Below are 21610 nucleotides of genomic sequence, written 5' to 3'. Positions count from 1 at the left end.
TGGTGTACGTAAGGCCATACAACTCGAATATTATGTTGACAAATAGGTAAGCAGGCCTGAACGGAACGTTGAACGAGGCTAATGAAGAAAGCTATCTTTGGGACAACTTAGATCCGAAATGGTTCCATGAACATTCAACAATGATTCCAGCGGTCCCATGAATTGCGAAAGACCGCTGTGTATACTTGCACAGTACTAATAACCCAATATACCAGCTGACTGTCCATTCTGTTCTTCAGACTATCATGGTAAATTCAATCTTATCACCGTCGCAGTATCCCTTGGACACAATACCACTGCCTCTCATTGAAGATGTCACCTCATTGCGAAAGAATTAAATTCGGCCGGGTGCCTGTCGGCCGAGAGGCGGATGCTGGGGTAAGCAGGAAATATCCCTACAATTCCCTAATCCCGGCTCATTCTTCTTCCCCCCAGCTGTCGGCCACAGTCTTGCCGATTCGCGGTATTGCCAGTCATGTTGAAGTGATTGACAGCTACAGCTCAACATCCAACCGAAAGAAAAGAACAGAAATACAAATGTCAGAGTAGCTAACTGGCAGTGGCGCACGAATCGGTGAGTTTCACTTATACGGCGTGTCCTCACCTCAGCTCTGCATGTAAGGCTCTTGGAAATATATACAAGTCCGGAAGCTGAGAAGATTTAGGTGTGAAAGTAAGGGTTCAGGTGAGCAGTAAGGTAACACGACATGTACTATAGTAGAGATGCTGCTCGCCACATTATTTTCATTCTGGGTTAGCATGCAACGGTCCTGCAACTTGTGCCTGAATCACCCTTGCTTCATCCAGTTATAAGATTCGTCTAGCACGGAACTAAGACAGCTGATCCCTGGGAGATGTAAGACAATACCACGCAAACCTGTACGCCACGTGCCTTCGCGATCCCTACATAGAAATGAGGACACTCATGCTGCCATGCGTCCTACTGCAATTTGGCCTTGCCATGTTATGTTTGTTTTTATGTAGGTCCAATCCTACCGTCCCGGAGGGGTACGTATGCCAGGTTTCCGCTGTGTCACCGAGTCAGAGTGGAGGATGCCAAGATCTCACCCCGATGGAGGTCGGGGTAAGTGAATGCTGACTTGATGCTGACCCACCACTCACATGAATGCAATTCACCCTGTCCTCGTACTATTGGACGTACGTAAGCATCTAGGTCCTCCTGCTGCGACAGCGTTTAGTATGCATCTAGAGTCCTACAGGATTCTATTCCCCACATACGCCGTATAGTAAGCAGGCAGAGAGACATTTGGAAACATAGTAGGAGCATCCCCGGAGCATCCCCCGGATGGCTAGAAACCGAATTATCCCCATGGTCGCACAGTACGCCCTTTTGTAGAGGGGGCCGACTTCCGTCTGTCAAGGCGACACTCGGTCATAATCTAAGTCCGAGCCAATGGGGGGATTCCACTGGGCTGGCGTGCCTAGCTACGCCACATTCTGGTATTGCTGACCAGCTACTATACACGGCCAGACGAATATCGCAGCAGGATCAACCTAGCTGAGGAAACGCTGGTTTAAATAGAAAGTTGGTGTCCTCGGTTTTCGCTGGTCTGATCGGCGGGGGGAATCGAATCGACTCGTGCAATAGCGTTAGGTATAATCCTCACCGTGACACCTCGATTCGAGGAACGGCCTGTTCCAGAACATCAGGACAAGCAGCAAATATGTTTGACGATGCCACAATGCACCCTCTGTTGGCCCACAATTCCGTCGCCGACATGCACCATCTCGACGGCATGACTGGATACGGCACCGCCGGTAACTTGGATTCTGCCGGTGGTGGGTCGCAAGTGCCAAGCCATCTACTCGACTGTGACTTTGCATTGGACGAATCGCAGTGGACTATGTTGAGTCCAGAATCGATCTTGCGCACAACCACAGGCACGTTACCTCCAAATCTTGATGGATGCTAAAATTAACTTCTGGCCGTGCTCAGATAGTAGTTATGCCGATTCCAATTTGCTGCACGAAGAATTCTCCGAGCCTGTGTCAGGATATGGTATACTACCAGAAGTCAACGACTCGAGCATGCCCAGAGTAGGTTTCCCCCTCCTGTTAGCCTTTCCCTGTTGCGTCCCAAGCCAGTTTCTCCATTATTGCCACGGATACTCAATTTGATTCATCGTATTTAGCAGCAGTCAGGTGCACCAGAACAGAGAAAGGGAGGCGGCAGCCAGCGGCGGCACTACGCCGTGGAAAAGCGCTATCGGTCCACGTTGAACGGCAAGTACGCCGCTCTCGCCCGAGCTCTGTCGAGCGAGGCCACGCAGAGGATTTGTCGGACGGACTCTGCAGACTGGGCGGTCAAAAGCCATCCGCCCGCGGTCGCGGGGACTTTACAGCGCAAAACAGCCACGCTCTCGTCGGCCATTGACACGATGGAGGTCTTGTGCAGGTGCTGTCGCAGGGAGGCGGCCAAGTTGGAGCAGTTGCAGCGCAGTGTGCAGGAGATGCGTCATCGCATGCAGCAGGTCTTGGAATCCAATCCACCCACTCGCTCTGAATCGTCACCCGAGGAACGACAGCAGCAGCGAGAACAGGGGCCACGACAACTGCTTTCCCCTTCACAGCGGCCACATTCACAGCAGCAGCATTTGCAAACTCCACAGTCGCTGGGGCAGCATGGCGGAATGCCGAGATATAATCTCGCTTCAGTAGAAAACAGTGCTTCAATGCTGGATCTTGGGCAGCAACAAGGTGGTTAACGGAGATAGGTTTTGTTCATCGAAATGGAGCCATTCGTGAGAATAGACAAATTAACTAAGTCTACAAGTGGTTCATATGGAAGGTATTAGCTATCTATGAAAATGCTTAGTTAGAACGAATAATTTCTCCTAGCCGGAAATGAGTGCCGTCAAACCAGTAAATACTAACTGTATTATCTATTCTACGACAATTTCAATAATATTCCGAATGGAGTCAGTGCAGTTCCCGTCGATTGTCTCCAAGTCTGTTGCCACGATTATCAATTTTCGCCTCCTTGGCGGCGAAGCAAAATGAATTCCTTTAAGCCAGCAATTCCTTGTGATAGGTCCATTCCACATGCTCTACTGGTTATTTCAGGAAGTAACCTTCCTAAATTACTGAAATCCTTCATTCCTCCATCTATCAGTGGCGCGTGGCCAGCGGCACCACGTCATTCGAACCAGGCAGCCAAATCCTTCCTTGCAAGTGCTGACGCCAGAGACGACCAATATAGGGCAAGGAGGCCATTTGATACCTTGTCAAAGCACGACAATGCGAAGTAGCTCTGGATGAATCAAAGAAAGACGAAATGAGGATAGAGTGAAAATGAGATTGAGCAATCTTTTATTAGGGTTGGGAAAAGCTTTTCCTAAAATCAAGTGTTTCTCGTGTTCATGCTAATGCCTGCTTTAAATATAATACTAATAATTAGAATTATAAAGTTTACATAATACCTAACCTAAAAGAGACAAATTTACATCTCTAGATATACATAATTAGGAATTTGTAATCTCTACGTACGCCACATGGAATAATTATGTAATGTAAATTGATTGCTCGAGTATTCGCCTTAGGATATCAGTTGTTCGGCATCTATATCGACATAATCTTGAGCCAGTCCTATCCCGATGCAAGCGAGATCCTCGCCTTGGCCCTGCCTATAACCACGCTCCAATTCCCTCGAGCTCCTTCCCTGGGCGTCACCTTAGCCCGTATATCCCGCCTCGGCCGCGGCAGCGCCGGCGTGCCGGACCGCAACGCCGGCTGTTCCCAGCCGCCGCCGCCACGGCGGCCCCCCACCGGGGTCAGCTGCACGCGCAGGACGAGGAGCGCGGCGGCGATGAGGATCTCGGCCGACGCGAACTGGCGGGCGGGGCACAGGTGGGGCGGCGACCCCCACGGCATGAACGAGCTCGGCGCGATCTTGGGCTTGTTCTTCCCGGGCACGAACCGGTACGGGTCGAAGGCGGCGGCCCGCGGCCCCCAGACCTCGCGGCTCTCGTGCGTCGGCCGCACGGGGATCTGCAGGTAGTTCCCCTTCTTCAGCACGTGCCCGTCCAGCAGCGTGTCCTCGGTGACCATGCGCCAGGCCACCTGCGCGTGCCGCGTCCGCTGCGTCTCCTGGTACGTCGACAAGAGCACCGGGCACGCCGTCTGCAGTGCGGCAACATCCAGGACGAATTCGTTAGTGCCCTTCTCGGAGGCCCGGCTTACAGCGTTGTCGTGCAGCTCTTGGCGGATGTCGTCGAGTAGCTGCGGCCGGGAGTAAATCTCAAAGATGGTCCAGAACAGGGTGGGAACCGTGTTGGGGTACGCGGCATTGCTGAGAGTGGCTTGGATCTTGTAGGTGTCCTCTTCCGCTATGCCGCCTTCGCGCATGACATTTTGCCGCTGCTGCACCAAGAACGACGCGTCGTCTGGTATGCGCTGAAAGTACTCCCGGAATGCCTCGAATACAGTGTCACGCGCTTTGTACCCCGTACGGAGGAAATCAGTTCCCAACATGTGGCTGGGCCTGTGCTCCTCCCAGGTCCTACCGATCTGTCAGTCCAGGGATCAAATGGTATGCAAGATTGCCTTACCAAAGAGCATTTTCGACTTTACGATCTCGAAACGGGTGGTGCGCCCCATACAAGCCGGCGGCTGTGGCTTGTACGATGGAGTGCTTTGCCCACTCAAACAAGTCCACATGGTCTTCTCGGAGCATTTCCGTCACGTGAAGAAGGATTTGCTGGCCCATTCGGAGATTTTGCACGTCCAGATGAGGGCCTGGTGTCAGAGCCTCCTTGGTGCGGTGGCTGAAGCTCTCGAGGAGAACTCCATCAAACAAGGCATGAGCATCACTGCCGATGACATCGGCTGGTATTTTCAAAAAGGAGTAAACGAGAGGGTTTTGCACTTTTGAACCAGTTGCCGTATCCTGCTGCCTCGAGTGATGTAAACTTTGAAATTCAAAATGCCAAGAGCAAATATCTCGGCGTCTGCGTCCTGACTGCGTCCCTAGATTAGCGGCCGGAATCCAGTACTTTGGAAAGTAGCCATACCTCAACAACTCGTAGTAATTGAATCCGTAATGCAAGACCCCGAGAATATGGCCAATTATAGGTACTCGTATCTTGGGCCTAATGCGGCGGGGTTCTCGCGGATCGTCAAGCTGGCCCAGAATGAAATCAATGCCGTACGCAATGACGACAACACCGACAAGAATGAAAAGTAAAGATTCGTACATTTTAAAATTTCGAAATGCGTGTATGTGCTGTCCTCTAGGCCTGTGTCTATCGCCCCGGCTCCCGTCATAAAGAATCCGAAAGGGGGAAAAAGGGGGATGTGGGGCCCTCTTCTTTTACCAAATCGTGCGCAGGATTGAAGGATCAACACACAACTCCGATGCCTGCTTGGCAATTGTCGCTACAAGAAGACGACATGATTGAGCATGAAAGTACGAGATGCAGATGGGATACTATTGACTTGACCAAAGTGTTGATGATTGAAAAATCGAACAAGGCAAGATGAAGTTCTACCCGCCGTCGTGGTTAACTGCAATACCCAAGGATCTTTCCGGCCTAGGGTCCATTGGAGACTTTGTGCTCCGTGGAAAACAAGATGTAGAAGCGTCCAACCCGGCGATTCTCATTTCAGCCGACGACGAGAAAGACGTCAAAACACCGAAGCAGCTGGCAGAAGACGTCGAAAACTTGGCGGCCGCGCTTGCGCGGGATCTGGCATGGGCCGCTCCTGCCAGCGCATCGGCAGGGAATAGCAGCGTCATTGCGCTCTTGTCGGAGAATACGGTAAGCCAACCCTGGGGGGAGAGGAAAGGCTTTATGGTTACAGTCTCTCGGACAGGGGAAACAAATAGGCTGACGACAACCGTGAAAAACGTGACAACAGCTGGACTATCTGACCTGCTCCTGGGCAATCCACCGGCTCCGGGCTACGTGTCTTCTGCTCCACGGAAGTAGCTCTCCCGCAGAAAATGGCAAGCATCTGAAAGTCAGCGGCTGCAATGTCATTATCACCTCCTCGGCATTGTTGGAGTCGGCTACGGCTGCCCTAGCCGCTGCGGGCGTGTCCGACGCGCGCGTCTACTTGACGACTCCTCTGGCGGCCGGTGGCGAGGGCAACGGCACCCGTCGCGAACTCAAGACCATCGCGTCATTATTCCAAGTCGGAAAGTCCCTAGATCGCCTGCCGCCGCTCGAGACCCAAGCCGAGGTGGCGTACCTCTGCCCGACCAGCGGCACCTCTGGTATCCAGGTAAAGTTGCTGCTCGAGCGCGCGCATCCATCACCATAGCAACTATGCCCTGAGTGAGCTGTGCGCTAACAGTCCCTCTGCGCCGTGTAGAAATTAGCGTGCCTGACGCACACGGCCGTCATCGCAAACATCTTGCAGCTCGTCGAGCTGGAGCAGATCACGCGGCGCCGCGACACCGAGGTGGTGCTGGGGGTCATGCCCCTGAGCCACGTGCAGGGCATCGTCTCGTCGCACACGTCTGTCTACATGCGGGACCGATTCATCCTGCATACTAAGTTCGACATGACACAGGCCATGAAGTCTATTCAGGTCCATCGCATCAACCGGCTCTACTTGGTAATCATTTTTTTCATCGATGAGTTCTTGCTGCCACGCCTTGCTTTGGGGAGATGGCGAGATACAGTCAACGGGCAGCTGTATATACTGACACTCGATATCTACTTAGGTTCCTTCGGTGCTGGCCGCGATGATTGGCAATCCCTTCCTGTTCAAGCTGTTTGACTTGTCGTCCGTCGATACTCTCTATATTGGCGCTGGCAACGTGTCCCCGGAGCTGCACGCCAAGACGAAGGCACTACAGCCCGGTTGGAGCATCGTCACGGGCTACGGCATGACCGAGTGTCCGGCCGCCATCGCCATGAGCAGCCCGCACGAGTATGTCCCCGGCGCCGTCGGCGTCTTGCTTGCGTCCTACCAGGCCCGCCTGGTCCGCGCGGCGGACGGGAGCGAGGTGCAGTCGTTTGACGAACCGGGCGAGCTGGTCGTCTCCTCGCCGAACCAAGCGATTGGCTACTTGGGGGACGAGGAAGGCACGGCGGCGACGTTCCGGGACGGCTGGCTGCACACCGGCGATGTGGCGCTGTTTCGCAAGAGCCCGAATGGGGACTCCCACTTGTGCATTGTGGATAGGCTGAGAGACATGATCAAGGTCAAGGTACGTGATGAGCCGATCCACAAAGTACGGGGAGAAGAAAAGTTGGGCAAACTATTTTACTTTTGACTAAACTGACACACGTGGTTCCTCGCCGTAATATAGGGTCTTCAAGTTTCCCCGGTTGCAATTGAGGAATGCATCAAAAAGCACCAAGCTGTAGCTGAGGTGGCTGTCATTGGCGTACCGGATGAGCTGGCGGGCGAGCGACCAAAAGCCTTCATCGTCCCAACCAAGAAGCCGCCCACCGAGCTAGGGGCAGTGGAACCAGTGGACCAGGAAATGCTCTTCGACGAGTTGGATGATCACCTCGAGGCAACCCTGACGGAACCTCATTGGGTTCGTGGCAAGTACGAGATACTCGACGTCCTGCCTCGAACCCCATCGGGAAAGATATCAAAGGGGGTGCTACGTGCAAGGAGTTGAAGGAAATGCCAAGCAGTCAAGTTAGATCGCTTCGCCAATAGCCTGTAGAGTGAATCTCGTTTCCTCCATGTCAAGTTGGTCGTATCCAATATGTATTTGGGCGTGAATGTAAAAATGAAACAAGCCAATTTGTACCTTTAAATGTGCGTAGCTACCTAGGGCTTGTGAAGCCTACGACAACTAAACATGGATAGTTTGTAGTACTAAGTGTGGCATGCGAATATCATTGATGAAAAGTTCTACTCGGCGTAGGAATGTGGCAAGATGCTCGGGCACTAAACACTCCCCAGTGAGAACGTGAGGTCTTTATATACATACCAGCGCGTGAAAAGGGATTTCAGAGCCTCCTTACGAAGGCACACGAATCAGAAACAGTACTCGACCCATTTGCATTGATTCCCAAGCTATCGCGATCTCTGCTTCAGGACCACATAAACATCTTCGCCCTGCACGACCGGAAGACTCGCCCCGGGACTGGGCTTGCTCAGATCCACCCTGGGGAAGTTGATCGAGTCGATACCTCTGGCGTCGCGGACAGACTGGCCCTGTTTTCTCGACGAGGGTCTGGTGCCCACCTTCTGCCTCATCCGCTCGATGTCGACGTGCACATCGAACTTGGTGACCAGGGACGCGACCGCGTACCCAATGGCTCTCTTCACGAAAAACCGTGCGGGACAGAGGCTGTGTCCACCCCCAAAGGGCCGGTACGATCGCGAGGCGTAGAGCTTCGGATCCCGGGCGAGGCGGCCCAGGTCCATGGCGCGCGCGTTCGGGCCCCAAACCGAGTGGTCAAAGTGCAGTTGGTGGACCGGCAACTAGTGCAGTGCTGCGATTCAGTTTGACGACGGTGGAAAGGTTTGGCTATCAGAGGATTGACTCACCATCAACACGCTCCCGGGCTGGAGTATCTTGCCTCCCACTGGGGTCGGGCCTATGACGTCGCGTCCGAGAGAGCTCGCCACGGTGAGGCGGAACGTTTCGCTCATCAACGCGTCCAACAGGGGGCAGGATTTGGAGAGAAACGACTCGTCTTGGACTTGGCCGTTCTGGACGGCGGGTGCAATCTCGCTGCGTATACTTCCTATGAGCGAGGGCTCGTACACCATGTAGGCGATGGTCCAGAAGGCCGCCTTGTATACATTGCTCAAGATACTGCGAAATCCCAAGTTAGCTTGTTATCGAAAGTGTCAGACCTGAGTTTAGGTGGGAAAAGGGTGATGGCTCACTTGAAGAACTGCACCACAAAAATGCGCGCGATATCCTCGTTATTGCATATCCCGACGTCACGCAGCATAGCCTCGGTGGCTTTGGTGAAGTAGGCAGCGTCTTGGCGATCGTCTGCTGGGATGTCGAGATAGTCGATGAAGGCAGCAACCATACCATCGCGCGCCTGCAGCATGTCGCGGCTTAGCACCGCGGGCATTTGGAAGGCCCATTTCCAGCAGGTGCGTTCCCAGGTAGCAAAGGAATCGACCAGGGCGGGGCGGGATTCCCGAACCTGGTCCCCCAGGAAGGCCGTGATGGTGCCCCCGATGAACATGGCGCTGCATATGCCGAGTAGCGACATACTGGTTCCATCAACTGACTTTGCGCCATCTTCTAATATGCCCTGCAAGATCTGATCCACTTCCGGAAGCAGTCCCTCGTGGAAAAGCTTTTCTACCTGCTCCCCCGACTTCAGTTGACGTCGGTGGAACTCATCCATCATCGAGGCCGGGGCTTGCGGTTTCCCCATGCCGGTGTTATGTTTTGCTGCGGGATCTATCTGAAAAAACCTGTTCACGCTCTCTTCAGAGACCCCTATCCATCTAATCAAGTTGATGATGTTTTGATTGGCGACGGTTGTGGTGTTTCCAAGGAGGCTGGCCACGCCTTCGGGGGAGGAGCAGATGTAGATGCGTGTTCCAGCTATGCAGAGACTGTAAGACTCGCGGCCATCTCCAAAGTACCGCCTGATCGTCGGCGTGAGTAAGGCCTGTTACGCTCCTTATGCTAGGTGCTTATGTGAAAGGACAGGGGGCTGCCTACCTTCCATTTTCCAGTGTCTTATAGTAGTCAGTAGAAAACGAGATGGCATGTCCTGGGGACACATGTAACTAGATTAGTCGCCGTCGCCATATTCGAAGCCTCACTCATAAATGCCATCATACCGAGAACTTTGTCAAACAACTGTCAATCAACACTTCACTATCTACCACGCCGTGGCATTCAGGGGGCTGCAGGGAACGTACAGGGGATCCAGTAGGGAAGCTCTCTAGGCTCTGTCGGTCGGAATATTGGGGAAATGGTGAATTTCCAGACCCGCCAACACATGAACATCGCACCGAAAGCCAGCCAGGGCATAATGCTAACCCCTGTTGTTTGCTGGCAAAGCTCAGTGACGCCATGGAAAGATACCAGAAACATCTTTGAAACTCGCGTAGAATACGTCTTTTCCTGTGTCGCAGAAACTCCAGAGGCGACGACGTGAGTTTTGTAAGACATATGGGGACAGATAGCCTGTTACGACGCTAAATCGACGACCTGAGATGACTCCAGGTTCCCTTCATGCAGGTCTCGCATGGCGGCATCCTGAGGGAAAAGTGCCACCCTCGTCCTCGGCACCGAGAGTTTTGCGCGCGATCCCTTATTCAGTCCCAATCACATCTTCTCCAAACGACATGCGCGCGCCGGGTAGCTTCGGAGCTAAGGCGCCTACTTTATAAGTACATTTTATTAGCAGATACACGAATATAGTACCCGGATTCTCACATGGAAGAAAGTGAAGTTATCATAATATCGTGCTTTTATCAAATTTGGCGGTGCAGATGGGCTGAATCAAGTAGAAACTAGTACTCTATAGGACTGGCCAAGGCCAAAATTCGAAGGATGTTAATATAAACTTCTTTTGCCGTACAACAAACTTCAATTATTGGCTGTATTTCTTAATACGAATACGCATACGGGTAGCGGATACAGCAAAAACCTCCTCGTCACCAAAGTCGTTTACGAATTATATCTCAATATATCCAAAATAGCAAGATTCAGTTCACCACAAAATACACTCCAATGTTTTCTTTATATATCCTGTAGACTACAACAGCTAAGCATTATGCTTCTTGTGTTATACTTTTCTAGTCATGAGACTTCAAAAATCGTGAATTATACAAAATATGCTTTAATCAAAATGATGTATTGCATTTGCCTATATACGTTCGCCCATGCCTTCCTGTCGCAAAAACATGTCTCAAGTTCAAGTAGAACGCCTGCCATCGAGTAGAATCTAATACAGGTAGCACTATCGCCCCTTGAAAAGAATCTGCGCCATCATGTTCGGGTTGGAGTTGGTGTTCTCCGGAATGTCCGCGGGGCGTCCTTCGACGCCTTCTGGGAACTTCAGGTCATACTGGGTCAGCAGGTGAACCAACACGAGCTTGATCATGTCTTGGGCCAGGAAGCGGCCGGGACAGGCGTGCGGGCCGCTCCCCCAGGGCAGCATGTCGTCCTGCAGCGAGGCGAAGTGGAACTTGGTGGCGTCGCCCTGCTCTCGCCTGCGCAGCCAGCGCTTCGCGTCGAACTTTTCCGCGTCGCGGCCGTGCAGGTCCGGGTCCCGCCCGAGCAGCCGGCTGGGCACGACGATGGACGTCCCGGCGGGGATGCGCAGGCCGTCTTTGAAGGTGTAGTCCACGACCGCCAGGCGCTGCATCGTGTCTGCCGGGCTCACGGAGTCAGTGCTCTGGTACAAGCGGAGAGAGGGGTGGGGAACAATGAGGGGGTCACAAACTGTATTGGAAGTTGTTGAACCGCTGGCTCTCCTTCATGAAACTGTCCAACAGCCGAAGGGCCGCCAGAGACTGTCGTGTCCAGCCCCCGTGCTCGGCGAAGACGGTAGCGATCTCTTCTCTGATCTCCGCGATGGCATCGGCGTGGTCCACAAGATCCAGCAGGGCCGACAATGCAGTGAGGGAAATGCTGTGGATAGAAGCCGCCACGAGAAAAGCCTGATCCTGCATGATGTGATCGGTTTGCACAAAATGGTTGTCTGTCATGTACGAATCCACCAGCCAGCCGATGCCGTCCTGAAACCGTGGCCCATGACCGCGGGCCGGCGCCGAGCCACTCCCCGTCGCCTCGGCCAGACGGGCCTCGATGACGGGCTTGAGGATCTCCTGGCCCCTACGACGGGTGGCGTAAATGGCTTTCACGTTCTTGTCGAGATACCGGGACGTCCAGCGAAGCCACGGGGGGTAGGTGTCGCGCACGTGCCTCGAGGCCTCGCCGCCGGCTTGGAAGTAGGCCATGATGACGCCGTGCCACTCGTCGTTGTCCCAGAGCTCCGGGCCCACCAGAACGCGGGCCATGAGGCGCGACACCAGAGGCATCAGGAGATAAAACGCATTGTGCGGAGTCCAGTCCGGGCATGGAGAGACCAGCTCCGGGACAAGTTTCTCACAGACCTGCTGAAGCGGCTGGATCAGGTCGTCTACAGAGACGCACGTTAGCCCAGATGCAAACACCCAGCAACCACACCACCCCTTTACTCCTAGAAAAAACATGGACACCCACTCAGCGACTTATTCAAGTCATGGCGAACGAGGTGAATGACGCGATCGGTCACCAACGGAGCGCCAATGTCATGGGCGATAGTAGTCGTGTTCAGATAGCTCGAGAAGCTCAGCTCGGCAGATGCTGCATTTCGAATCTCGGCGAGGTACTTGACAGGGAGCACGGCAATGGGCCGCGACCGGTCCGCGTGGTTGTACATGGAAAACGGCAGCCCCTTTTTGGAATACTGCTCGTATCCCCGCTCGAGCAGGCCTCCCGACTGCTGCGCGTACCGTTGCGGTGAATTGTCCCCGTCCGTAAAGCAGAGATGCGGCATGTCGAGCTTCGGCTTGCGGAACAGCTTCGCGAGTTGCCGCAACGCCAGCCACACGGCCACGGCCACGGCCGAGGTCGGCAGCACCGTCAGCAACGAAATTCCTCGGTCGTCTTTCATGGCTCAAGAACTTTGCATAGCATGCTATCACTTTCGCTGTCGCCAGTGCTATTGCGACGCAATTGAACTTCTTTTGGTCCAGTCGTACACTCGACTCGATTGGGGGCCATTCGTGGTGCCACTGTGGTGGGGCTAATGAAGGATTTCGGGATCGCCACGCTGTAGCCATCGACATTACCCCCTAAAGTCCCCTGTAGCCCCCTGTAACGCCGACGGAGCAGCGCTGAAGGCCAGACAGATGTACTCAATTGACGACGACTGGAAGTGCAGCATCATAGGCGTCTCTCTCATCGGTGTCTCATGATTCACCCCTTTCCCCCACCCTTTTCCATAGTAAATCAGTCATTTTATCGGTAAAAATGAGTACACTTGAGATTCGTTTCCCCGCGCAGCTGGAAGCTTTCAAGTCCAGTGTCACACTGTCGACCCTGGGCGTCCTGCTGGTCGCCGTCCTCCTGACCGTGGGCCGCAGCGCCGCGTCCAGGAGGCGGCGGGCGTGGATAAGGGTCGGCCGCGCGCCGGGCCTGTTTGGCCGCAACAAGAAGGCCGCGGTGCAAGACTTCCAGCAGCACGGCCGCGCCCTGGTGCGCCACGGGTACAACCGGCACAAGGGCCGGAACTTCGTCGTCTACACGGCCGAGAAGGACCAGCTGATCATCGCGCCCAGGTTCTTGCCCGAGATCCGCATGCTGCCCGAGTCCAAAATCAGCCACGCCCAGGTCCTGATGGACTACTGGGTCGGCGAGCACATCGGCGCCGACGTCGCTATGGGCGGTGCCCAGCATATCGATGCGGTTCGCGGGCCGCTGACGCGGAGTTTGAGTGAGTACAGAAGTCCCTAGTCGGGTATTTACTTCGAGAGCCGACTTGCTGATGCTCCTCGTTGCACAGAGACGACGGTTCCGATGATGCATCGCGAGTACCGGCGCACTAGCGAGTTTCTCTTTAGTCAGATTCCTAAAGACACGAGTAGGTTGGAAATGCAAACCGCAAATCCGGGGCGGCTTGTCTTTCGGAGGGGTTGCTGACAGGAATCCACAGTGGAGATGAGCGTCTACCAGTTTTGCTACGCAACCGTCTCCAGCATGACCTCGACCGTGTTCATCGGCGAAGAGCTGACCCACGCCGGCGGTTGGGGCAACATCGTGATGGAGTACTTCCCCGAGGCCTGGCGCATCCGCAACGCGCTCAAGCCCTGGCCGTACGCGCTGCGACCGCTCGTGAAGCCCTTCGTGGTGAAGGACAACAAGCTGGAGGCGATCCTCGCCAAGGCGGAGCGCTATCTCGACGATCCTATCAAGAAGCGACGGAGCCCTGACAACGAGGATGTCGATATTCTCAAGTTCCTGGCCGAGTACAACGAATCGCCGCGCAAGGTGGCTCTGCAGGTTGTGGGCATCATCACTGGAGCGGTAAGTCTCAGCCTGCTCCCTACTAGCAGTATAATAAGTTTCCGTTTTGTTGTTCTTTTCCTGCTCAGGACGACATTGAACTTCTAACACGCTGCTCAAGTTGAACACATCTACGCATGCACTCATGGAAGCCATCTACCACCTTTGTGCGCATCCCGAGTATATCCCCGAGATCCGGGCCGAGGCCAGAGCAGCCCTGGCAAGCGAGAATATGCAGTGGACCTACGAGGTTAGCAAGAAGCTCCATCTTCTCGACAGTTTCCTCAAGGAATCTCTGCGCGTGTTCGCTCCCGAAGGCCGTAAGTTTGACCCTACCTTCTGAGTATTGGGCACACCCACCCTAGCAAAAACATTCATAGCTACTGACCCAATCACGCTCTCTCCATGAGAAGTGGCTATCACGCGCAAAGCAAGATCATCTTTCGGCCTCTCGGACGGTACGTGGGTCCCCAAGGGCACGTACATAGCCGTGGCCGGCGAGGCCATGTCTCGGGATCCGGAATTCTACCCGGACCCCGAAAGGTTCGACGGCCGGCGGTTTCTGGGCCCGGATGGTCTGCCGCTATCCCCGGATCGTGAGTTCCACGGCATCGAGCCCGGCAACGGCATGTGGGGGAGTGGCCGCCTCACCTGCCCGGGACGCCACTACGCCAGCGCCTTGAGCAAGATCATCATCGCCGGTCTCTTGCTCAAGTACGACATTTCGCTACCCAAGGGCCAAACGCTCAAGCCTGGTACCGAGATGGATGCGAACTTGATGCCGGATATGACACAGACGATCGTATTGACCGAGATTGAATAGAATAATTTGGTAAGGAGGGTGCTATATTGAGCAAAAGCTTTGTTGATATTAGACAAAAACCTGCCGTGGTAGCCGCCTTTTGGATTCTTTCAGTCTGACATGTGTTGAAGCGCAATTTCACAAAGATACAATGCCCCCAGGCAAAAATATCTTCAGAGACAGCGCAGAACAAACTATCCTACCTACACTGATCAGATTATCTATTTATAGTTGAGCACATATCCCACATCCACGACACACCCCTGGTAATAAACGTCTTTATTGACACTAAAATGGTTTTATTATATACAGTTTCCTGTTATATAAGAGTTTTGAGGCCATTGGGTATAATGGCCACTTGGTTGCGTGCGCAGATTTAAAGAGTCATTATTATAAGGTTTCGTTTCTGTTGGGTTATACCTTCATTGAACCGAAGATATACAGTTTATGAATATTCACAACCATCTCTCAAATTTATTTGATATCTCGGCTGGTATGACGGCCGAGGTACACTGAGAAACTATTAAATTCAATTATATTCTAGTCCTAGACGTGATCCCCCCAACCCCTAAAGCTGGGCCTCATACTTGCTCGTCCTGTTCGTTTTGACTTTGCATCAACGAGGAGAACAGCGAAGTGCGGTCGTGCAGCAACGTCTCGGGACTGCCAATCTCCGCCACGGCCCCGGCATCCATGACAACGACCACGTCGAAGCTCATGACGGTGCTCAAGCGGTGGGCCACGCAGAGCACCGTATGGTCGTGGAAGCGCTCGCGGATGGCCGCCTCGATCTTCTGCTCCGTCTCTCGGTCCGCCTGGCTCGAGGGCTCGTCCAGCAGGACGATGTTGCCCCTCTGGAGCGTGGACCGGGCGAAGCAGAAGAGCTGCCTCTGTCCGTGGGACAGCAACTCCTCGCCCATTTCGGCGTCGAGACCGCCTTTTGGGAGGATTATGTCCCACAGCCCAAACCCTTCGAGCGCAGTCACTAGGTCCTCGTCGGAGCTCTCGCTCCCGTACATCTGCAGGTTGTGGCGTACCGAGCCTGGGATGAGCACGGGGTCCTGGGGCAAGGTGATGAAACGCGACCGCTCTTGGTCTGGGTTCAGAGTGGCAATGTCAACGCCATCGACAACAATGACGCCAGACTCCAAAGTAATGAGGCGCAGCAGTGCCGATATTAAAGTACTTTTTCCACTGATCAAGAACATTTTAGTCTCTCATCGTGACCGTGGAGGAAAAGGGGGACCGTATCATTACCTTCCGGTTCTGCCACAAATGGCGTAGCGTTGGCGGGGTCGGATCTCGAAAGATATATCCCGAACGACCAGTGGCAGCTCTTGCCTTTGCCAGTGAAACTAATTAGATGATGGAATGATAAGGATGGGGACCGAAAGAACGGTCAAACTCACCGGTAACGAGCAGACACATTACGAAAGACAATGCTCCCCTCTCCATGCCACGCCTTCGTATCGTCTACCGGGCCAGGTGATTTGTTCCCGGCCCCTCCCTGCCTCTCCGACGCCGTCTCGATAGTGAAGGCGCGCACGCGCTCGATGGCCCCCATGCTGATTTCCAGCTGCGTCCAATGCTGCACGACGTTCTTGGCCGAGCCGCCGAAGCTCGAGGCGGCGAACAGGGCGAGGCCCAGCGACGAGCCGGCGCTGGCGCGGGTGGCGACGCCCACGGCCATGACGGCGACGGCGAGCCCGGCGGTGACGAGGTCGAGGACGAGGTTGAGCCAGTTCTGGGCGGCGAAGAGCAGGTAGAAGGGCTTCTGGGCCGCGGCGACGGCGGCGCGCGTCTTGCGCGCGTAGGCGCCCGTCCAGCCCATGGCGCGGATCGTGGCCAGCCCGCTCAGCGTCTCGAGGAAGTGCGAGAACAGCGGCGCCTTGGCCGCGATCTCGAGCAGGCGCAGCTGCCGCGACGTCGGCAGGTACGTCCGCTGCGTCCAGTAGACGGCCAGGCCGACGAACGGGATGGCCACGCCCGACCACGGCGAGCCGTAGACGATGACTACGCACTGGCCCACGGCCATCAGGAACTGCGTGATGGTGCCCATCAGGTTGTAGGGCAGCTCCGTGTCGATCAGTTGCAGGTCCTGGCTGAAGCGGTTGATGGTGTTCCCTGCCGCTGTGGAGTCGAAAAAGGACATGGGGGCACTGTATTCCTCTTGGTGAGTAATTGCGTGATTGACAGGAGTGAGCTTCCTTCCAGACTCACCATAAGACGGTATCAAGCAGTGCTATGTGACAGCGATCAGCCGCCTTTTCTGCTATGGCTAGCATAAAGAACCTGTAGACAACAGCTGAATGTGAGAAAAGATCAAAACAACTCATCTCGACGCGAGAACAGCCAGACGCGATACTTACAGACCTGCTGCTGTCCAAGATATGAGCTGAATGGCCCCAGCCGCGAAGTATATACCGATGTAAAGCCCTTGAAGACGGTTGGCATCCACGACATTGTTCTCCGCCCACCGGACAACCCAAATTTCTGCAAGAGCAAAGGTTAGTTGATACGTACCACGGTGTCGACATACAGGAGTAAGACTCAACGGCTGAACATTGCGACACCCACGAATATGGAGATGATGAGCAGGAAGAGCAGAAACTTCCGCTTTCCGCCTCCTCCAATGTAGTACCTGTACGCTGCCGGGTCTTTGGCTGGTTTCTGGATCTCATCTTTCGAAACTTCGTCTTGGTCTACTACGATGCCCTCCATAACCTCAATGACGCTCAAGGGGCGGGGGTCCATGTCGGTGATCGCTTCCTCATTCGTCGAGAGTATGCTGAGTCGTTGGAGGCTATTCCGGTTACTGCGTATGAGCAAAGAATCCCTTTTCCGGATGTCTCCAGAGTCCGTGAGAGAGATCACGCGATCTGCTAGTCGAGCTTGCTGGGCTGCAATATTTCCTGGTCAGTATCCTTTTCATTCCCTACTCCTCTTCACACGATCAACACCATCTGTCAACTAATTACCTGTACTTGTGGCCCAAACGACAAGGACCGGGTATTGGCGCAGCAACCCTCGGGGACCGAGCAAGGCTTCCAACACCCGCGATTCCGTCCGCCCATCCAGGCCGTTAAAGGGGTCGTCAAGAATGAGCACGGGAGCCCGGGCGTACAGGGCACGGGCGAGCGCGATCCGCTTCTTTTGCCCGCCGCTCAAGCCGCTTCCCTCGTTCCCCACGACGGTCTCGTCGCCGTGCGCCATCCACCGCAGGTCCTTCTGCAAGGCGGTGGCGCGGATGACGGTTTCGTACCACGCGGCGTCGAAGCCGTCGTCGGGAGAGCCGACCACGTTCTCCCGGACGGTGGCGTGCGTGAGCCAGGGCGTCTGGCTGCAGTAGCCGATGTGGCGCGTCGATATGCCGACTTCGCCCTGCGTCTGGCGCGTCTCGCCCAGCAGCATCTGCAGCAGCGTCGTCTTGCCGCTGCCCGTGGGGCCCACCACGGCCACGATGCTGGGCGACGACACCTCCAGGTCCGCGCCGTTCACCACCAGCGGGCCGTCGGCGCTCCATCCGGCGCAGGCGCGCGTGAGGCGCAGCGTCGTCGTCGTCGTGGCGGCTTGCCCCCTTGGCCCCAGGCTCCTCCGCAGGCGCTGCAGCCGGATCGCGGCGTTGGAGGGCGCCCGGGGGGACGCCGGGAGCAGAGGGATACCGTCGTCGTCGGCGTCGTCGCCGGGTGAGGGAAGAATGATCCTCTGGTCCCAACGCGTGTTCTCGCCTACGATGAACTCCTGGATTCGCAGGAGAGATGCACCTGCCGTACCCAGGTTGACCGAGCTATCAAGTAGCGTAGCGACGTTGTTCCCAAATATGTTGAGTATGGTCAAGCACTGGTACACCAAGGCCGGGGTCAACGCATTGCCTGACCGGGGACCGACGGCGAAATTGTAAACTGTGAAAGCGACGATAGGGGCCATGATGACAGGAATCCACATAGCCCACAAGACCAGCATCAGGATCTGTCGAAATCCTCGCATCTTCCGGATCTCATCCTTGCGCAGGGCAACCAAGTCTCTCCGTACGAAAGCGGCGACGCCCGTCATCTTGATGCCTTTCATGGCCTTGAGCGCCCGCGTAGTAGCGGCGATACGCGTCTCCATACCCTTCAGCCACGCATTCTGCCGCCGGCCCGCCGCCCCGACCACGAGCGACGTAAGGCCGATGAAAGTAACGCTCAGGCCGCCGGCGGCGGCCGTGGCGACGCCGAGCTGCGTCTGCAGGATGTACAGCGACAAGGCGAGCTCCAGGACGCACGCCCAGCACTCGTGCATGTTGCGCGTGCCCGTCACGAAGCGCTCGACGTCGGCGCTCATCAGGGTGGACGCCGAGTCCTGCGCCGACGACGACGCACTGAGCCGCAAGCTGTGGGCGTGGATCAAGCTGACGAGATCGGCTCGGACGGCTGTGATGGAGCGAGCGGTGCATTGGCGGTAGAATGCTTGGGTAGCCTACATGACGGCATTTTGCCGTGCTGGAATAAGTCATCATGTCATTTCACTCCATGCTCTTTTGGGAGAGGTTAATTTTGAAGGGGCCAAAATAGAAATTGTCATTACCCCGAGGCCCACGTACACGATCAGGTAAGCTGCGACAAGACTGCCACCAATGTTATACGTGTTGACGTGAAGAGGCTCCGCCAGCCAGTTCGTGGCTCTCCGAATGAGGAAGGGCTGAGCGAAGAGGAATCCCGTGTAGCAGAGCCGTGGCGGAACGGCGGTCAAGATCAGCCAGCCCCGTATGGACAAAATGTGAAGGAATATGGAAGACTTATGCAGTTCTCCGGCGTCGATAGGTGGTGATATTGCACCCTTGCTACTGGGGCGCCGATGGCCCGCGACGGTCAGGCCGAACTCGACATCGGGTAGGGACTCGGCTGTCAAGCTCGACGTCTCTTTCCCCGTCTTGAACAGCGGTATCACCCACCAGAGAAAGAGACGTGATAGGATGTCGGCCTTTTCATCCGGGGTAGGCGGCCGTACCCCATTCCGCACCGACTTGTCCTGTCGCTCCACAACCAGCAGAAGCAGCTTACAGGCACACAGGGCAGTCTGGGCGGCGGCCACGGGCGCATTGGCCGGTGGCATCGACCACAACGTGCGGCTTCGGAGAACATCGGCAACCAAGGAATAGCCAAAGTAGAGGACCAAGACTGTCGAAGCTCGGACCGACCGTGTGTGCTCTAGGTGTGAAGCAAATGCCAGCACAAGGGACCCGGCGAGAGCGACGGCAGACGATGCAAGGGTCGCGCGGGTCAGCTGCGCACCGGGCGCAGCCTGGACTGCCAGAACGGCTGCATGTAAAAGAATGAAGAGTCCATAAATGCCCTAAATCCCAGACAGACAGTTGCATAGGGTTAGGTCATGCAAACAGAAGCCAAGCAGAGCCACCATCACTCACCCGTTTGATCCAATGCAGTGCGTCAGAAGCAACGATAACATCGGCCCGCACCAGCTGCCAAATCCGTAGACAGCAAAGACAGAGGGCAACGGACAGGGGTGAAACGAACAGCAGGACCTCCTGGAAAAGCAGTGTTAAGTCGAAATCTGCCCCGCAACCATGAACTTGAGGACCCCAGGCGTTCTCGACCTCGATGGAGCAAGGGGGGAGAGATGGTTGTTGTCGCTGCTGGAACATGGCTCAGGCTGGTGTTCCAATTCCTCTCGGGTTCATGCATATTTCGGTTCTCTTTTCTCCTAATGTTGGCTGTCCTTCGATCACTCTTCTTTTCCAAGGTAAGTGCCGGCTGCCTCGGTGCACCGTAGCTGATAGTAAGCAGTGGCGTCAAGGTTACATCCTCCTTAATGCATGGGTGGCACCACATCTTCCGGGGTAGCTCTAACCGCCAAAGGACCAAGTGCAATTAGATACGAGGGTTTTCAATTGATACTATCTATTTCTTCCTCTCGAAGCCCTTTCCTGCTTGAACGCCATCCCAGACATGGACGGCCAAACCAATCTGGCAATGGGGGTCGCCTCTCCTGAGGACCTGGAGCTCTTCCAACGCGTTATGCGAACCATGCAGCTTCTCCAATCTCGAGTTCTTGTTGACCCGCCGTCGGCTCCAAGTGACTCCCAGGCACCGAGAGGTCCATACGTGGAGATTTTACCCGATACGGTTGATTTTGAAAGTTACGACGAGGACGAAGAGAGTGATGATGAGTTCGAATATGATGCCGAAACATCAGATGGCGATAACGAGGATATGATTACGGATGAATATGAAAGCGAGGCATCGCATGGCCAAGGAACCTCCATCGATGAACGCAAAGCTGTTTATTCTGGCCATGGTCATTACAATGACGGCCGCAACGATGAGGTTGGGAATCTTCAAGACAAAGTACGGCTGTATAACGAAATGGACGGAGACTACGACAGCAGCGACAGCAGTGACACGTTTGTCTACCCAGACGAGGCCCCGCCACCCTATTCGAATCCCCAAGAGCCGCCATTCCCTCTCCAACCACCCGCCAGCCCATCCTCCACCGCTCCGCTATCATCTGTGCCGATGGTAGCCCCGAAGCAATCCGCGGTTGAAGAAGCAGACGGCTGCGGCGACGGGGACGGGGGTCTGCGCTGCTGGAAACACGGATGCAACGGCCGCAAGTTCACCACGCGCAGCAACCTGCGCCGGCACCTGCGCGAGAAGTCCCACGCCCGGCCTTCCTGCTGCTGCCCCCACTGCGGCGCCGTCTTCAGCCGCACCACGGCGCGGAACACACACGTGGCGAGGGGGAGCTGCGGGCGCATCCGGCGGTACTCGAATGGGCGCATCCGGCCTCATCTGCGGGTCAGTGACAAGACGACGTCGTAGAAGTTGGATTTGTATGTG

General features: G+C 55.2%; 8 protein-coding genes across 8 annotated transcripts; 4 read left to right on the top strand and 4 right to left on the bottom strand.

The window, feature by feature from the left end:
• Positions 1–1685: 1685 nt before the first annotated feature.
• On the top strand, positions 1686–2726 carry PG998_006648 (uncharacterized protein; the record flags this gene model as incomplete). Its single annotated transcript, XM_066873464.1, has 3 exons — positions 1686–1800; positions 1958–2058; positions 2154–2726. The coding sequence occupies 3 exons, from the start codon at positions 1686–1688 to the stop codon at positions 2724–2726; spliced, it is 789 nt and encodes a 262-aa protein (XP_066729409.1).
• An 880-nt stretch (positions 2727–3606) lies between these two features.
• PG998_006647 (uncharacterized protein) lies at positions 3607–5215 on the bottom strand (the record flags this gene model as incomplete). Its single annotated transcript, XM_066873463.1, has 2 exons — positions 3607–4519; positions 4569–5215. 2 exons carry the CDS (start codon positions 5213–5215, stop codon positions 3607–3609), a joined length of 1560 nt encoding a protein of 519 aa, XP_066729408.1.
• Positions 5216–5495: 280 nt separating this feature from the next.
• PG998_006646 (AMP dependent ligase/synthetase) lies at positions 5496–7600 on the top strand (the record flags this gene model as incomplete). Its single annotated transcript, XM_066873462.1, has 5 exons — positions 5496–5777; positions 5878–6243; positions 6334–6579; positions 6689–7177; positions 7280–7600. 5 exons carry the CDS (start codon positions 5496–5498, stop codon positions 7598–7600), a joined length of 1704 nt encoding a protein of 567 aa, XP_066729407.1.
• A 404-nt stretch (positions 7601–8004) lies between these two features.
• On the bottom strand, positions 8005–10084 carry PG998_006645 (uncharacterized protein; the record flags this gene model as incomplete). Its single annotated transcript, XM_066873461.1, has 5 exons — positions 8005–8415; positions 8482–8752; positions 8827–9575; positions 9629–9645; positions 9832–10084. The coding sequence occupies 5 exons, from the start codon at positions 10082–10084 to the stop codon at positions 8005–8007; spliced, it is 1701 nt and encodes a 566-aa protein (XP_066729406.1).
• Positions 10085–10877: 793 nt separating this feature from the next.
• PG998_006644 (cytochrome p450 protein) lies at positions 10878–12578 on the bottom strand (the record flags this gene model as incomplete). Its single annotated transcript, XM_066873460.1, has 3 exons — positions 10878–11290; positions 11364–12062; positions 12146–12578. The coding sequence occupies 3 exons, from the start codon at positions 12576–12578 to the stop codon at positions 10878–10880; spliced, it is 1545 nt and encodes a 514-aa protein (XP_066729405.1).
• A 359-nt stretch (positions 12579–12937) lies between these two features.
• Positions 12938–14792, top strand: PG998_006643 (P450 monooxygenase 2; the record flags this gene model as incomplete). The annotated part of the gene is made up of 5 exons (XM_066873459.1): positions 12938–13400; positions 13470–13547; positions 13620–13990; positions 14091–14289; positions 14380–14792. The coding sequence occupies 5 exons, from the start codon at positions 12938–12940 to the stop codon at positions 14790–14792; spliced, it is 1524 nt and encodes a 507-aa protein (XP_066729404.1).
• A 560-nt stretch (positions 14793–15352) lies between these two features.
• PG998_006642 (uncharacterized protein) lies at positions 15353–20415 on the bottom strand (the record flags this gene model as incomplete). The annotated part of the gene is made up of 8 exons (XM_066873458.1): positions 15353–15965; positions 16181–16930; positions 16992–17013; positions 17141–17264; positions 17349–17671; positions 17750–19229; positions 19338–20105; positions 20179–20415. 8 exons carry the CDS (start codon positions 20413–20415, stop codon positions 15353–15355), a joined length of 4317 nt encoding a protein of 1438 aa, XP_066729403.1.
• Positions 20416–20719: 304 nt separating this feature from the next.
• On the top strand, positions 20720–21592 carry PG998_006641 (uncharacterized protein; the record flags this gene model as incomplete). Its single annotated transcript, XM_066873457.1, has 1 exon — positions 20720–21592. The coding sequence occupies one exon, from the start codon at positions 20720–20722 to the stop codon at positions 21590–21592; it is 873 nt and encodes a 290-aa protein (XP_066729402.1).
• Positions 21593–21610: the final 18 nt, after the last annotated feature.

The sequence above is a fragment of the Apiospora kogelbergensis genome (genome assembly GCF_038363985.1).
Source record: "Apiospora kogelbergensis strain CBS 113332 chromosome Unknown utg000005l_segment0_segment0, whole genome shotgun sequence".
Taxonomy (NCBI): domain Eukaryota; kingdom Fungi; phylum Ascomycota; class Sordariomycetes; order Amphisphaeriales; family Apiosporaceae; genus Apiospora; species Apiospora kogelbergensis.
Note: the sequence above shows the minus strand (reverse complement) of the source record. Positions and strands in the feature narration are given on the sequence as shown.